Genomic DNA, 17,132 nt, shown 5'->3' with positions numbered 1-17,132 from the left:
TAAAATGTGATTTTAAAATCTGGCATAGACTTTTTATCTTTTAAAATATTTGTTTATTTATTTGGCTGCCCAGGGTCATAGTTGTGGCCCGTGGGATTTTCGATCTTTGTTGCGGCATGTGATCTTAGTTGCGGCATGTGGGGTCTAGTTCCCTGACCAGGGATTGAACCTGGGCCACCTGCATTGGGAGTGCAGGGTCTTAGCCACTGGACTACCAGGGAAGTCCCTGGCACAGAATTTTTAAAAAGGAAGCTTCTGTATACAGCCAACTCATGCAGAAAAGGCCTCACTGCTGAGAGCTGGGCTTCAGATTGGACTGTAGAGCCCAGTCCCATGTGGGGAGGGGGAGCAAGGCCTCATGTCCCCTCTCTGTCCCTTCACTGGCTGCCATAGTATAGCCAGACCTCAGTCATATGTAGTCAGCCAGGCGATCCCGGGTTCCGATGGACTAGCCTTTCACTGGGGAGGTTGATGGTGTCCCTGCTGGTAGCCACTAGCCCTGGACTCTGAGGCAGGCAGGATGCATGCTAGGGCTGCCCAGGCCCCTGGGGGAAACAGCATGGTTGTGGCCAGTTCCAGCTGCTGGGCTCTTCTGGCTTAACTGCAGATGAGTGGGTCAGCAAAGGCTCTGGTGCCAGACAGGCCTGGAATCATGTTCAGACTGGCTCTGGATCTGACTAGCTGTGTGTATGTGGTTATGCTAGGTCGCTTCAGTCATGTCTGACTCTTTGTGACCCTGTAGACTGTAGCCCAACAGGCTGCTCTGTCCAGGGGATTCTCCAGGCAGGAATACTGGAGTGGGTTGCCATGCCCTTCTCCAGGGGATCTTCCCGACCCACGGATGGAACCCATCTTACGTCTCCTGCATTGGCAGGCCGATTCTTTACCACTAGCGCCACCTGGCAATGAGCCATGGGCAGATAATTTCCTGAGCTTTTCTTTCTTCTGCACAGTGAGTTGTCTTGAGGATGGCATGAGATCACAGAGGTTGCTGCAGTTTCCTGTTGCTTCTGTAACAAATTACCACCAACTTGGGGGCTTAAAACAGCACAGACTTACCCTCTTACTGTTCTGGAAGTCAGAAGTCTGAGATCAGTCTCAGTGGGCTAAAGCCAATGTGATGACAGGGTTGGTTCCTTTTGAGGGTTCTGGCAGGAGAATCCAATTCCTTGATTTTTTAGCTTCTTAGTGGCCGCTGCCATTCCTTGGCTTGTGGCCCCATCCTGCATCTTCAAAGGGCATCACTCTCATCTCAGTTTCCATCCTCACATCATCTTCTCCTCTCCTGTGGTCACATCTGCCCCTGCCTCCCTCTTATAAGGACATGTGTGGTTACATCTAGAGCCTGCTTGTCTAACCCAGGATAATTCTTGCATCTCAGGATCCTCAATTTAATCACATCTGCAAAGCTTCTTTTGCCGTATAAGGTAACATTCACTGGTTCCAGGGATTTAGGACCTGGATATCCCGGGGGCCATTATTCAGCTGACCACATAGGTCAAGTGTCTGGCACATAGTTAGCATTTAGTAAACAGCAGCTTGTTACTCTGCCTCCTGCTTCGAGACTGGGGAATGGGAAAGGGTGTCACATACCCACTCACACGTGGTGAAGACTTCCCAGATGGGCTGGTGATTCTTTTTCAAGAAGAGGAGAAAGGTCTTTGTAAAACATCATCTGGAAGAATTCACCTCCACGGCCTGGGGATTTCAGGCTGGGCTTCCAAGGTGGGGAGGTTCTGCTTAAGCTCTTGGGGGGTGGCACAGCCCTCCAGACTCAAAACCCATGCCCCTCCACTTCAACTAAAACAAATCAACTTTTTAAAATTTTAAAACACTTGCACAGAGCTTTCTATGTGCCAGGTTCCATTCTAAATAAATTATGTACAATAATTCTACAACTCTTTGAGGCAGGGGCTATTCATATCCCCACTTTACAGATGGAAAAAAAAAATCAAAGTACAGAGAATTTATGTCACCAGAGTTTTTATGTGAAAAAACTGCTCTTAACCACGTCACATACCAAAATATTTTTAAAAATTTGTTTATTTTGTGCTGATGAAACCATATTATACTACATCTTTTATTTTTTTATTTATTTTTTATTTTTTTTTTTATACTACATCTTTTAAAAAGTTATTTACTTGGTTGCACCAGGTCTTCACTGGGGCATGTGGGATCTAGTTCCCTGACTGGAAATCGAACCCCAGGCCCACTGCATTGGGAGCACAGAGTTTTAGCTACTGGACCACCAGGGAAGTCCTCTAGTACATCTTTTATGTATTTATAATATATGATATAAAAATTAAAAAATGAGAATTATGAACATTTAGCTCGCCACATGGGCTTTCTCCTGCCCTGTAGCTTTCTGTTCTCAAAACTTCCCACCTGGTCTTATCTTTCCTACCAGACTCTAGATCCTCCCAGAGCAGGGGCCACTTCTGACTTAATGTTCACAATAAAAATAATGGCCAAGTGACTTAACCTCGCTGTGCCTCAGTTTCTTCATCTGTAAAATGGTTGTAGTGCCTGTCTCCTAGGGCAGTGTGAACCCTTAGTTTATTTCCCATTTTTTCTTATTAGAAGTAGTCTTCCTAGATCTAAATGTAAAAACTGAACTATAAAACTCTGAGAAGAAATTATGGTGGTAAGTTTTTGTGACCTTGGGTTAGGTAAAAGCTTCTTAGATATGACACCATAAGTATAGTCAACAAAAAGAAAAATAGATAAATTGGAAATCATTAAGCTTAAGAACTTCTGTGCTTCAAAGGACACCATCAAGGAATTGAAAAGACAACAGAATGGGGAAAATATTTGCAAATCCTATGTTTGATAAGGGACTTTTATCTAGAATATATTGAGAACTTTTACAACTTAAAAAAATTGAAAATAGGCAAAAAATCTAAATAAAGATTTTCTTCCTAAGAAGACAACATAAATGGTAGTTAAACATTTAAAAATACGCTCAACATCATTAGCCATCAGAGAAATGCAGATCAAAACCACAATGAAATGAGCCTCACAAACCTTTGTGTGACTAAAATTTAAAAATGGATAGTAATAAGTGTTGACAAGGATGTGAAGAGATTGGAACCCTCATGTGACTAGAAGAAAGTAACTCAATTCAGAACCAGTCTGAGAGTTCCTCAGAAGTTTAAAAAGAGTTACCACATGACCCAGCAATTCCAAGCCTTAAAGTGTACACACAGGAGAAATGAAAATATAAATCTATCCCCAAACTTGTAGAGGACTATCCGTAGTAGCATTATACATAGTAACCAGAGGTGGAAACAATCCAAATGTCCTTCAGCTGAGGAACAGATGGACTAAATATGGCTTATCCACAGACCCTGTGGACCATTATTTGGCAGTGGAAAGGGGTGAAGTGCTATACATGCTGCAAGGTGGGTGAACTTTGAAATAAAGTTTACATGACATATCCTGCTACAAGAATACCTACTTAAATACCAATTTGTTGGCAGTCCTTAGATTTTTGGAAGAGAATTGCTTGTAAACTTTGTTATATGCCCGTCACTTCAGTTGAGTCCGACTGTCTGTGGACTGTAGCCGGCCAGGCTCCTCTGTCCATGGGGATTCTCCAGGCAGGAAAACCGGAGTGGGTTGCCATGCCCTCCTCCAGGGGATCTTCCCAACCCAGGGATCAAACCCAAGTCTCCTGTGTCTCCTGCATTGGCAGGCCGATTCTTTACCATGACCCACCTGGGGAGCCCCAAACATTGCTATAAGGATAACCAAAACTGTAACAATAATGATAGCTCATATTTGTTAAGTGCTCAGTTTATGCTAAGCACTCTTGTGCGACCTCATTTCAGACTCCCGGTAATTTTGTGAGGTAAATATTATTAACCCCATTTCACAGTTGAGGAAACTCGGACCAGACAGCACAAGTCAGAATGTGATGGACTGGAGTTTCTACCCTTAACCCTTCTGGTGAGGGGCTTCCCAGCAGGGCTTAGCACATGTTTGCCAAGTGGATGCAGACCCGGCAAGACTGGATGCTTGACTCCATCCCTGCTGGAGGTCAGGGAACTTTCTCTCAGGGAGCTATCTGGGCAGGTGGCTGGACACCCCAGCTGCGGTTTCTCTTTGAGTTTGCTCCGACCGTGATTCTTCTGGAGGAAAACAGCTACAGGCAGCCAGGGGAGCCAGTCTGGAGCGAGGGGCTATTTTGGGGGAAGGCAGGGCAGTGGCTTCTGAAGCAACCTCCTCCTCAGGAAGATGCTTGGCCGCACTGCCCTTATCAACCACTTCTGCAGCTTCAGAGAGGCTGGCAGAGGCCTGAGCTGAGGGCTCTGATTATCTGCCTCTGTCCCCCAGACCTTCCATGGCCTCCTTGTTCTGATGAATTTTTAAAAAAATTTTAAGTGAGCAAATCAGTGACATTAAGTACTTTCAGGTTTTTGTTTCAGTCTTTAAAAAAAGCTGCTTCTTATATATTTTATTTTATTTATTTTTTTAAAAAATGTTTATTATTTGGCAGCATACGATCTTAGTTGCAGCACATGGACTTTTCATTGCGGTGTGTGGGGGCTTCTTTCTAGTTGCAGCTCTCAGGCTTAGTTGCCCCGTGGCATGTGAGATCTTAGTTCCCCGACCAGGAATGGAACCTCCTGCATTGGAGGGCGGAGTCTTAACCACTGAACTACTAGGGACGCCCCCATATATTTTATCAACAAGCACCTCCATAGCACTTCCTGTGTCCCGGCTACTATTCTTAGGGCCATATGAGTGTTTGTTTATTTATACTCCTTACACCATTTCTCCAGGGAAGGTGCTGTTATTATCCCCATTGTACAGATGAGGAGATGGGGGCTCGGGGGGCTCAGGCTTGCCTGAGAGTATGAGGAGCGGAGCCAAGACCTGGCAGAGCTGCCCCCTCGTAGCTGCGCCGCCATGTGGTTTAGCGGCTTTGCTCGGCCCCCACCCCATCCATCCGCTGGTTTTCGGAGATGCTGCACAGTTGACTTGGAGGGGCTGCATTAGGCTGGGAGCCCTTCAGGTGCCTGCTGGATCTAATTTATCCCCATCCCTAGTACCAGCATGTGGAGGACCTGGTCCAGTCAGTACCAGGAAAGTGCCAGCTCGGTGTAATGGGGAAGAGCTTGGGCAGATACACTTTCTAGCTGTGTGACCTTGAGAAAGTGACTTCACCTCTCTGAAGTCATGTGTGTAAAGGTGACCACAACACAGAACTGGGCAGAAAGAGCTCAACCAATAGTAGACTGATATTATTAATTAGAATAGTAGGCGAGCCCATTGTTGAGTGCATGCATTAGAACAGAGGTGGGCAAACTTTTCCTGTAAAGCACCAGATGGTAAATATATTTGGCCTTGCAGGTCATGGGCTTCTGTGGCAACTGCTTAGATCTAGACAACAGTAAACAAATACTGTGACTCTGTTCCAATAAAACTTTATTTATATGGACACACATTTAAATTCTGTGTAATTTTCATGTGTCATAAAATTACTATTTGGGTTTTTTTCCCCACAACTTTGAAAAGTATAAAAAGCATTCTTAGCTCACAGGTGATAGACAAACAGGCTGTTTGCCCTGATATGGCCTGTTGCCCTAATTTGCTGACCCCTGCAACAGAATATGAGTTCTACAGGGAATTTTTTAAAAAATTTTATTTATGTTCTTTGGGCTTCCCTCGTGGCTCAGTTGGTAAAGAATCCGCCTGCAATGCGGGAGACCTGGGTTCAGTCCCTGGGTTGAGAAGATCCCCTGGAGAAGGGAAAGGCTACCCACTCCAGTATTCTGGCCTGGAGAATTCCATGGACTGTATAGTCCATGGGATTGCAAAGAGTCGGACAGGACTGAGCGACTTTCACTTAATTACTTATGTACTTTGGCTGGGCCAGGTCTTCTTGTGGCAGGCAGGGTCTTAGTTCCCAGACCCGGGATCAAACCCGGGCCCCCTGTATTGGGAGCATGGAGTTTTAGTCCTTGGACTGCCAGGGAAGTCCCCCTACAAGGGATTTTTAGATACTTGGCTTGCTGTCGTAGCCACAGCACCCAGAAAAGTCCTAACGTATAGCGGGCATTCCATAAAGTTGCATTAACTGAGTAAATCTGGAAGTCAAAGTGGGTCTGAAGCTGGCCCTTTAAGGCTGGGAGGTGGAAGGAGGGAAAGGAACATTCCAGATGGGGGAACAGCCAGAGCAGAGGAGTCAGGGGTACCTCCTGTGGGTGCCCCCGCTTTGGCCAGTAAAGCCATCAGTGCTTAATGGAGATGCCTGGGCAACGAGGCCAGCTATTCCGGGGTGGTGAGGGGTCCAGGGTGGGGAAGGGAGGCGGGAGTGAGGGTCGACACTCTCGGGAGTGCTCCCACTGGGTTATGGCCCTGCCTCATCCCTGAGCCACCACCAGCCTTATTTTTAACCTGCTGACGAAAGAAAATCTGATGAAATCAAGAAGGGTGACTGATCCCTGCCCCACCCCCTGCCCTAGTTACTGCTCCTTCCCTTCTCTCCAGAAGGGGCAGAGCCATCCTGGGGGGCCCTCCCCAAAAGCCCCTCCCCAAGTGGTCATAGGGAAAGAAATGGTGCCTGCATTTCCCTAGTAGGCCCTGGATTCAGGGAGGGATCCCGGTGCTTGAAGGGAGACCCTCAAGGCTCCTGGGTGGCTGAGCAGGCTGGGAACTGCCCAAGAGAGAGCTGGATGTTTCTCTCTGTCCAGCACACGCTTCTCAAATTTTAATGAGCAGTGGAAGCAGCTGGAAGGCTTATACAACACAGATTCCTGGGCTCCTCCTGAGAAATTCTGATTCAGTGGATCTGGGGTGGAGCCCCCCCAATCTGCATTTGCAACAAGTGCCCAGATGATGAGGGGTTAGGGGCTGCATGGACCACTCCGAGAGTGCCACTGGACCAGAAGATAGCCTCTGGACTGCAGCAGTTCAGCCTGCCCTTTACCTGGTAAGCTTCCAGATACACCCCATCAGGGCTGCTTCAGGGTGAGAATCTGGGTAGCCTTGAAGGCTGTGCTCAGTACTTTGGACTTTACTTTCATCAAGATAGGAAGCCTTGCAGAGACTGTCAACAAGAGGTGAGGCAAGCAAGCTGCATGTGATGGTTTGTAGGGAGTGAGACTGGAAGCAGGGAGGTTACAGTGGGGAGTGGGGGACCTGGCAGGAGGAGCCACGGAAAGATGGAGAATAGGCAGATCAAGAGCTTCAGGGGGAGCAGGAGAGACAGGAGTTGGTGGTGGTTGTTTGTGAATATTGAAAGATGAGGAAGGAGGGTGTAGGAGACACTGGGATTCCTGGCTTGAGGGCTAGGGAGCTGAGGGGCCATTCCTGAGATCAGAGGCATTGGGGAGGGGGCTGGTAAGGTATTCAGTCAGTCATGGGTGCCTCCTTCAAACTCAGCAGCCTTTATTACCTTGGGCTGTGTGGCCATTCCCCTCTGACCCCTGTTCTGGTTGTCCTGGAGGGTCCATTGTTGATTCTCTAGAACCTTCCAGGGCTCAGTGTGAAGACTGCCATTCTGGCCTGAGGAGTCCGTCCTGCAACACAGCTTCCCAGGAAACAAGCCTCATCCAGCTCACACAACCAAAAAAGGACATTTTCTCAGTTTGAAGGTTTGCCCAGCCTTTTCCCTCCTCCCCCACCCAACCTGGGGTTTCAGGTTTCCAGGAAAGTGTCTCTGAAAATTTAGATCTTTGAATCACACATACCCATGTACAGGCAAATGTGCGTCTGGGGTTGTGCATGTACTAAATTTTTTCTTTTTTCTAGTTTTTAATTGAAGTACAGTTGACTTGCAATATCATGTAAATTTCAGATGTGCAACCCAGTGATTTGGTTATAGATATATGTGTGTGTGTGTACCCCTTTTCAGATTCTTTCCCCTACAGGTTATTACATAATAGTGAATATAGTTTCCTGTGCTATACAGTAGGCCCTTGTTGGTTCCACACTTGGTTTCAGTGTAACAAATGTCATCTTTCTCCTTCTTTTTCTCCTCCTCCTTCTTCTCTACCACTGCGAACACCCTCATCAACACCATCATCATCACCACCACCATCATCGCCATCACTCAGCCCCATCCTGGGATAAACACTTTCCTATGTTGCTTCTCAGCCATTTTCACAGCAACTCCAAGAGGGGAGAATTATCCTACAGACGTTGAAACTGAGGCACAGAGAGGCAAAGCCATTCACCCAAGGTCCTAGAGTCCTTGTAGGGTTGGGACTAGGGGGAGGCGAGTGAGGTGAGTTGTACAAGTGCAGGGTCTGGATCTGGACTCTATTGACATTTTTTTCATAACTTGTTCATCAAGGATTATTGCTGCATTAATTTTGACTTTAAAAAATATTGCATTCAAGTACTATTTATCCAGATTACTGAGTTTTTTTGGTCAGCCCCCTAAATTTTGAGCCTGAGGTGAGTGCCTCATTTGCACCCTAGCCCCAGCCATGGCTGAGCCAAAATTAGAGTCCAGGGCTGCTGATTCCTAAACCATGCTCCTTATTCTCTATGCTGCCCCCCTTGCTCATTCAGATGTCCATGTATGTTTGCATGCATTCTTTTATGTATTCTTTCATTCAGTATAATACTGTTTTCTTCAGTAAACATTACTGTGACAGTGGAGAGGGCAGGGGCTTAGAAACTAGACAGTTCTGGGTTTGAACTCCACTACTTATTATTATTTCAGCTGTGCTGGGTCTCTGGTTGTGGTGCACGGGCTTCTCCTTGTGGTGAGTGGGGCTTCTCTTGTAGACCACAGGCTCTAGAGCCTCTGGGGCTCAGTAGTTCCTGTGTGTGGGCTTAGTTGCCCAGCAGCATATGGAATCTTAGTTCCCCGACCAGGGATAGAACCCATGTCCCCTGCATTGGAAGGCAGATTCTTAATCACTGGACCACCAGGGAAGTCCCCACTACTTATTATTGAGTGGACGGACAACCTGTGACAAAAGGCCCAGACTCTAGACTCAAGAAAGCCTTTGTTTGAAACCTTGCTTTCACTTGCTGGTTGGATAAGTTTAGGTGGGCTCCTTAAGCCTTCTTATGCCTTGGATTTCTCCTCTGTAAAGAGGGATGGTGATGATAACATTGGCCACAAAGAGTTACTGGGAAAATTAAATGAATTAGTTTCTTTAAAGCTCTTGGCATGTTGTAAATGCTTTGTAAATGTCAGCTGTTACTTGGCATCCTTGAGTAAGGCATTGCTCTGAGACTCAGTTTCCCTACATGTGGAGTAGAATCAGTGAAAGCTACCTCCCAGGCAGTTTTGAGGCTTGCAAGGCATAATGTAGGCAAAAGACTTGGCACCTGGAGGGAGCTTAGTAAACTTTGTCTCTAGATGGGGCTTAATTCCGCGCTGGAGACACGTGCAGATCAAATCCCCAAGGAAGTGACTCATTTGTCCATGGGGACACTGATTGGACCTTTCAGTTCCCCAAAGGCATGAAGCTCGTACCCCCTTTCAGGACCTTTGCACATGCTCTTCCTTCTGCCTGGCTCACTGTCCCCGCCTCACTGCTGATGGGCCAATGGATGTCAGTCTCAGGTCTCAGCTGTCACATCCTTAAGGAAACCTTGCCTGATCCCCCCTCCACCACCGATCTACGTCAGGTCTTCCTGTTGGACGATTTCATCGCGTTCTGTCCTCTTCCTTTATGGCATTTCTCACAGTTGCACTTGGTTGTGCTGTGCCTAATCGCTCAGTCCTGTTTGACTTTGCGACCCTACAGACTGTAGCCCTGCAGGCTCCTCTGTCCGTGGGATTCTCCAGGCAAGAATATTGGAGTGGGTTGCCGTTCCCTCCTTCAGGGAATCTTCCTAACCCAGGGATCAAACCTCGGTCTCTTGCATTGCAGGCAGATAGATTCTTTATCGTCTGAGCCACTAGGGAAGCCCAAGAATACTGCAGTGGATGGCCCATCCTTTCTCCAGGGGATCTTTGGGACCCAGGAATTGAACAGGGGTCGGTCTTTTGCATTGCATGTGGATTCTTTACCAGCTGGACTACCAGGGAAGCCCTTTTATTTGATTACATTATATTAAATAATTTTGGTTGTCGTCCAGCCCATCTTCTTTTGAAAAGCCTTTGTCTTGTCCCTAGGAATCTCGGCTCCTGGCCAACCACGGCACACACTTCAGAGCAGCACAGGGTCTGGAATCATCTTGCCTGGGTTCAAAAATCCCAGTTCCTGCACTTAGGGACTCTGTGACCTTGGGCAAGTTACCTGCCCTGCCTGTGCCTCAGTTTCCTTTTCTGTATAATAGGGACAATAATAAGAACACCAGCTTCCTAAGGCATCATGATGATTACATGAGATAATCTTTAATTTCTTTACAATGAAGCCCATTGGTTAGTGGGGCTGTTAATATTTTTGCAGATGCTTTTCCTAGTCAGGTTAGATTAACAGCTGAAATAAACATCCCCCAAATTTCAGGCACTTAATGCAGTAGACATTTAAGGCTTGCTGAGTTTAATGTTTAAATTTAATGCTCAAATGTTCCACATTTAATATGGGACAGTGAGGGAGGCGGGCTTTGCTCTATGCAACAATCATTTGTGGACCCAAGTTCCTTCCAGCGTCTTTCTTGACCCTGGGGTCCATAGGGGAGATCTGTGGATGGAATTCAGCTTGTCTGTGAATCTGGATGCTGCCTTAGGTTAGATTCCCTAGAAGCTGAGTCTGAGATGAGGGTTCTTGCTTGGGCAATTTATGGAGCAAGTGCTCTCAGACACGAGGGGGAGGGAGAGAGGCAGAATGGGACATAGAAGAAGACAAGCAGCAATGTGTTCTGGAGTTCTGCTTCAGCCTCATCCCGTGGTGGGGCTTTGGAGCCTGAGTTGTACCTCAGGACTTGGTTCCTTCTGGGGCAAGAACAGGCTGGCTGGGGTCAGTAGTCATTGGTTATAGGCTCCCTGGGTTGGGGAGGGGTATGAGCCTTTGGAACAAGGTGGCTTCTACTGGTTGCAGTTCTCTGAGACAGCATTGAGCCATCAGCAGTCGTTCGGCAGCTAAGGGTGGGTCCTAGTGAAGGGATCTTCACGGAAAACTGCCTCTCTATTTTTACTAACGTGTAACTGAAATTTAGCATTTTCTTCAATTATAGAAGTCAGCGATAAATCACAGTAGTATTAGCAGTATCTCTGACTTTGTCACTCATAGGAATCCCATATATTTTCATGCCACATTCCTGTTGTTGCATGTATCCCTGAAATATCCTTTATGCTAATTTATACTTTTAAATTATGGTGGTCAATAGGCCTGCTGAATATTTTGTCTAATGTGTTAATAAAGAAGAATATACATGTTATATTACAGATTTATCCCTTTAAATATTCTGGTAACAGTATGTCAGTGTAATTGCATCTCTTTGTAATCCCGTGTAATTTATGCATTTTAAAACAGTATACCAAGAAAGGGTCCACAGGTGTTACCAGATTGAAAAGATCTGTGACACAAATGAGGTTAAGTCCCCTGTTCTGGGGACTTGGCTTCTGCATTTTACCAGCAACAGGGGAGAAGAGAGAGGACACTGTGGATCGCAGGACAGGTTTTTGTGGACCATGCCTGGAAATGGCATCATCCTGTCTTCCCACAGTGCTTTAGCCAGTCACCTGACCACACATAACCCCGGGGAGGCTGGAAAATGTAGTCTGTCTGTGTGCCCTGAGAGAAAAGGAAATGGTCTGGGGAACGCACAACAGCCTGGACCACAGGGCTTAATAAATATTCATGGACAGCCCAAATGAACAAAAGTGTTGTCCAGGGTGTCTCTTTGTGGGTTGCGGCGGAAGGGCAGAGAGCGTTGGTTCTCTGGAGGGATCCTAAGACTCCACCATGTCGTCTCCTTAGGACAAGCCACGCCAAGGCCAAAGCTGAGGCAGCAGAACAGGCTGCCCTGGCTGCCAACCAAGAGTCCAACATTGCCCGCACTTTGGCCAGGGAGCTGGCTCCAGACTTCTACCAGCCAGGTAAGGGCCAGCCAGGGAGGGGACTGGCCAGGATGGGTGGGGGAGTTGGGGTGGGCCGAAGGGTGTGGACCCTATTTCTTTGCTTGGTGGAAAGCTGAGATGGCTCGGGTGGGTCCACACATGCCTGTGAGCATCTGTGGGGCGTGGTGCAGGCATGGGATGGGATGAGTCAAGGGGACTCAGGCTGAGATTGGGGTGGTGATATCAGAGGCTCCCCCAACTGCAGCCTGTCTCTTCTCTGGGAAATGAGGCTGCAGAGTGAGGAGGACCTCCTGGCTCTGATCCAGACTTTGCCCTTGAATAGAGTGGTGGGAGCCAATCAGGGTGGGCGACTGGTGCTCTCCACGTTGAACGGTTTTTAGGGAGACCTAAGGGAGGCTAGATGCGAGACTTCAGAGTGCAGACCTCTGCCTGGCAAGAGTCGCGCGTCCCATCACAGTCCGCCCCCTGCTGGTCCAGGAAGAGCTACGCTGGCTGGCAGCCTCCACCTTGGGTGGTCATAGCAACAGCTGTCACCATGTGTCAGGTTCTGCGCTCAGCATTTTACAGGCATTTTTTTTCCCCCACCCGATTAATCCTTCAGTTAGTATTTATGAAATAGACATGATCAGGCCTGTTTTTCAGATAAGAGAATGAAAAGAGGCCGGTGTGACCATAAACAGCATAAACTCTGGAGCCAGACTTAGCCTGGGTGCCAGCCCTGGCCCTGCTCTTGGTCAGCTGGGTGACTTTGGGCAAGGCATTTTACCTCTCTGAGCCTCCTTTTCTTCATCTGTGCAGTGGAGGCTAAATAATAGCATCCACCTCATAGGGTTATTCAAAGGAGTAAATGAGTTAGTATTGGGGAATGGCTTAAAAAACAGTGCTTTTGGCACCTGATGGCTGCAGGTCAGCTGGCTGAGTACGTCCACGAGACTCAGCGGGGTTGGAGCGGCTTGCCCAGGGTTCACCCGGTGCGGGGACCCGGCTTCGAATCCCGCCTCCCCGTGTGGTCCCCTGGCAGGTCCGGAGTATCAGAAGCGCCGGCTGCTCCAGGAGATCCTGGAGAATTCGGAGAGCCTGCTGGATTCCCCCGACCGGGGCCCCAGCGCCGCGGGCCTCCCGGAACGGCTCCGCGAGAGCCCGGAGCTACACGAACGGGAGACCCCGGCGCCCGAGGGTGGCCCCCCGTCGCCGGCCGGGACGCCCCCGCAGCCCAAGCGACCCCGCCCGGCCGCGGCGTCCAAGGACGGCCTGCTGAGCCCGGGCGCCTGGAACGGTGAACCCGGCGGCGGCGGCGAGGGCAGCCGGCCGGTCACGCCGTCGGACGGCGCGGGTCGCCGCAGCCCCGCCCGGCCGGCCAGCGAACGCATGGCCATCGAGGCGCTGCAGGCGCCGCCCGCGCGGCCGGAGGAGCCGGAGGTGGCGCTGTACCAGGGCTATCACAGCTACGCCGTGCGCACCGCGCCGCCCGCGCCGCCGCCCTTCGAGGACGAGCCCGAGGCCCCCGCCGCCGACTCCGCGCCCCCGTCCCCGGCCGCCGCCGCCGCGCCCGGGACGGCGTCCCCGCCCCGAAGCCCCGCGCCGGCGCCCGAGAGCCCCGCCAAGCTGGAACCCAAGCCCATCGTGCCCAAGGCCGAGCCCAAGGTCAAGGCCCGCAAGACGGAGGCCCGAGGGCTGACCAAGGCCGGGGCCAAGAAGAAGGCTCGGAAGGAGGCCGCGGCGGCGGCAGAGGTCGAGGTGGAGGAGGTGAGGCTGCTGGTGGAAGTGGGGAGTGGAGGGGGGAGCTGGAGGTGGGATTCGGGGGGCAGATGACCGGGGGGCCAAGGTGATAGCACAGTGCAGGGCTTAGTTAGGTGCAGCCTGACCCAGGGTTACAGGGCAGAGTGCCGCCACCGCAGGGGCAGGGGCTGGCCTCTGTACTGTTGTCTGGGCGCTCCTTTGGAGGAGGCGACTGGGAATCCCAAGCAGCTAGGCTGTGGGGCGCCCCGGTTTATGGAGGATCTAGGCTGAGCTCCAATAGCCTGTACACGGTGTAGCAGGGAGGGCTTTGGGGGATGGAGGAGCGGCCCAGTAGGGGGCTGGGTCCTGGCCCTCTGGCCTTGCTATGGGAGCCGGGAGCTACAGTGCCAAAGACTGAAGCTGGCTCAGAAGGACTGAGGGATGCAGCCCCAGAGGAATTAGCAGTGGGCACGGCGGAGTTCTTGGATTCCAGTGCCAGCTCTGCCAGCTGTGTGCCCTGGGATACGTTCTCGATCCTCTCTGGACCCTGAGCAGTCTGGTTGGTTATTTCCTCCGAGAATCTTTCCAGCTCGGATGGTCTGTCCAGGTGCTGGACACCTCGGAGGGTCGGGGTTGGGGAGTGTGCTCTCCTGGGGACTCAGGCAGCCTCTTTCCGCTGTTCCCAGGTCCCCAACACCGTCCTCATCTGCATGGTGATCCTGCTGAACATCGGCCTGGCCATCCTCTTCGTTCACCTCCTGACCTGACCTCGTCCCCAGGTGCGGCCGGGAGGAGGGGACGGCAGTCTCAGGGGAGGAGAGGAAGGGCCTGCTGGGCCACCATCCTGTGGTTAATTCAGGCCCATCCCCCAGCAGGAGCAGGGACCTAGAGTGTGGATTTGAGAGATCATGTCTCCCCAACACACACACACACACACATGCACCCTCATTGACTCAACATACGCCGAACTCTGGCTCTCTATCAGGTGAACACTGGGTGCTTCATTCATTCATTCACTAACTCATCATTCATTTGTTGTGGTTGTTGTTCAGTCCCTAAGTCGTGTCCAACTCTTTTGCGACACCACAGACTGTAGCCCGCCAGGCGCCTCTGTCCATGGGATTTCCCAGGCAAGAGTACTGGAGTGGCTCTTTCCTGGAGTACTGGAGAAGCCATTTCCTTCTCCAGCGGATCTTCCCCACCCAGGGATCGAACCTGAGTCTCCTGCATTGGCAGGTGGATTCTTTACCACTGAACCACCTTGGAAGCCCATTTAACCACCCTTTACTGAGCACCTGCTCTGCTGGGAATAGGGATACAGCAGGGACGCATTCCTGCCCTAAGAAATGAGGTGAACCTGAGAGTAAACCTTTAACTTATGGCTCATTCTGTAAAAACCTTGCAGTTTAAACATTAAGCAAAATAGTTCCTGAGTCCCTCCCCACAGAGCCCCGGACGTCTAGCCTGAGGTCGCCTGGGATGGCCGGGTCCTCTTTCCCTGTCCTCCGGTTCTCTCTTGCTGGCACTCCACCCCTTCCCTCGATCCTCTTCCTGAATCCTGCTGTCAGTTCGTCAGTTCCATCAGCTGGTTTTCTCCCCGTGATGGAGCTCAGGGCCTGGGTAAGGTCCGATGAAAAGGACATGGGCAGAGCTGGGGCGAAGGAAAGTGGCCCTCGCTGGTCTCAGGGTGAAGTAGCCACGTGCTTGCGTGCTAAGTTGCTTCGGTCGTGTCTGACTCTTTGTGATCCTGTGGACCAAAGCCCGCCAGGCTCCTCTGTCCATGGGATTCTCCAGGCAAGAATACTGCAGTGGGTTACCATGACCTCCTCCAGGGGATCTTCCCTACCCAGGGATCGAACCCATAGTCTCTTAGGTCTCCTGCATTGGCAGGAGGGTTCTTTACCACTATCACCACCTGGGAAGCCCGAAGTAGCCACAAGGCAAATCAAATCTTTCTCCTACGAGGACCAGCCTTCACACTGTAAGTCCTGTGCTGGGTGCTGCTCACAAGAGTTTCTGCTCTTGCCTTAGCTCCCCTCAAGATCCCCTCCCTTGACCCTAGCTTAGTGTGGGCTGGAGGTTCCTACTCCGTCCCAGAGGAGAAGGAGAAGGGTAAATAGCCAGTGACAGTATTAGCCTGGTAGGTGCTGCCCTGGGAGCGGATGCTGGCCCCAGCGGGGTCCACATTTCCTAGGGGATCTGGGAATGGTTGCAGCGGGGACTGCCGACTTCCTGGTCTGAAGGATGGTGGTGGGGTGGGGGTGTGTGGAGTGAGCCAGATGGCAGTGAGGGAGGGGAGGAGAGAAGGGCAGCATGTACCAGGCAAAGGAAACAGGCAGAGGCAGCCTCCAGCAGGGCCTTGCATGGGCCAAGGAGGGGCCTCTGGGACTTGTCTGTGGTCCCACTGAGTCAGAGCCCAGGGTCAAGGCTGCTCCAGGGGCTTGCAGAGGCGGGGATGGTGCTGGTGATGGAGATCTTGCCCCAGAGAGGATCGGGCCTGCGTCTTGAACCCTGCCTGGAGCCTGGTTCAGCCTCGCCCCCACCCCCACCCCTGCCTTCCTCCCTCCTCTATCCTTCCCTCACCTGGACCTCTTTTCTTCTTTTTGCAGAGCCAGGAGTTCCTGCTGAGGACGCATGGACCCATCTTTTGCAGTGCCAGGCAGGGTGGCTGAGGAGGACTGGACCTGGATGCTGGGGGTCCACTTGCATCTACACCACAAACGTTTAAGGAGGCTTCCCGTGGCACCTGTGCCCAGATGCAGGCGGTGCCCAGAGGAAGAGAAAAGTGCTGGGCACCCTCCAGGAGCTCTCTGCCCAGCAGCAGGGAAAGCCCTGAAAGAAGAACCCTGGTCTTGAACTCCCCGATCTGCTCCATCCCCCATCCCCATCCACTCCCTTGCCTCCATCCCTCCCCTAGGTCACCCCCATCCCAGACTTTTTTTTGTGTTTTGGGAGAAGTCACCAAATGAGGATGTTAAATCCCAGCCCCCTCCTTCGTACCCTCCCTGGCTTTATTTTAAACTTCTGAGGCCTCCCAGGCAAGTGGAGGAAGTGACGAGATCCCCGTGGTGGGCCAAGGAGGGTGTTGCTCTCAGCCCACCAGGCCTTCCTGTTTCAGTCCCGACCCCTCCCACACTCTGTCCCTTGCTTCCAGATGCTCAGGATGACAATAGAGGAAATGGACGTCTTCTGTTTGAATATCCCAGAATACAGTGCTTCTGTCTCCTCCCAGCAGTCCAGTTAGCTTCCCTCTGGACCAGCAGGAGAGGGGGAGACGAGAGGGTTTGGGACCTTTGGCTGGGAAGTCACTGACCAGGTGGCCAGGGGGTGTGGGGGAGTGTGGGGAGAAGGGCTGAGGGGTAGTTAGGATGGCCCTGTTTCTGAGGTCGCCTGAGCCTGAGGCTGGCATCACACCTGGGGGCTTTGAGGATACTGAGGGTGAGGAGAGGTCGCCCTGCAGGAGCCATGGGGCCGG

The 17,132-nt window shown here is 51.0% G+C and overlaps 1 protein-coding gene and 1 non-coding gene across 2 annotated transcripts in view; one reads left to right on the top strand and one right to left on the bottom strand.

Moving 5' to 3' along the window:
* Positions 1-16,855, top strand: part of JPH2 (junctophilin 2) — a 68,798-nt gene extending 51,943 nt beyond the window's left edge. Inside the window, exons 3-6 of the mRNA XM_065922037.1 lie at positions 11,838-11,956; positions 12,960-13,684; positions 14,344-14,436; positions 16,267-16,855. Coding sequence (XP_065778109.1) covers positions 11,838-11,956; positions 12,960-13,684; positions 14,344-14,424 — 925 coding nt within the window. The 3' untranslated portion in view covers positions 14,425-14,436; positions 16,267-16,855. The remainder of the gene's footprint in view (positions 1-11,837; positions 11,957-12,959; positions 13,685-14,343; positions 14,437-16,266) is intronic.
* Positions 149-221, bottom strand: TRNAG-CCC (transfer RNA glycine (anticodon CCC)). Its single transcript has one exon. It is a non-coding gene; the product is annotated as a tRNA-Gly (tRNA).
* Positions 16,856-17,132: the final 277 nt, after the last annotated feature.

This window comes from Muntiacus reevesi, chromosome 2 (genome assembly GCF_963930625.1).
Source record: "Muntiacus reevesi chromosome 2, mMunRee1.1, whole genome shotgun sequence".
Classification (NCBI taxonomy): domain Eukaryota; kingdom Metazoa; phylum Chordata; class Mammalia; order Artiodactyla; family Cervidae; genus Muntiacus; species Muntiacus reevesi.
Note: the sequence above shows the minus strand (reverse complement) of the source record. Positions and strands in the feature narration are given on the sequence as shown.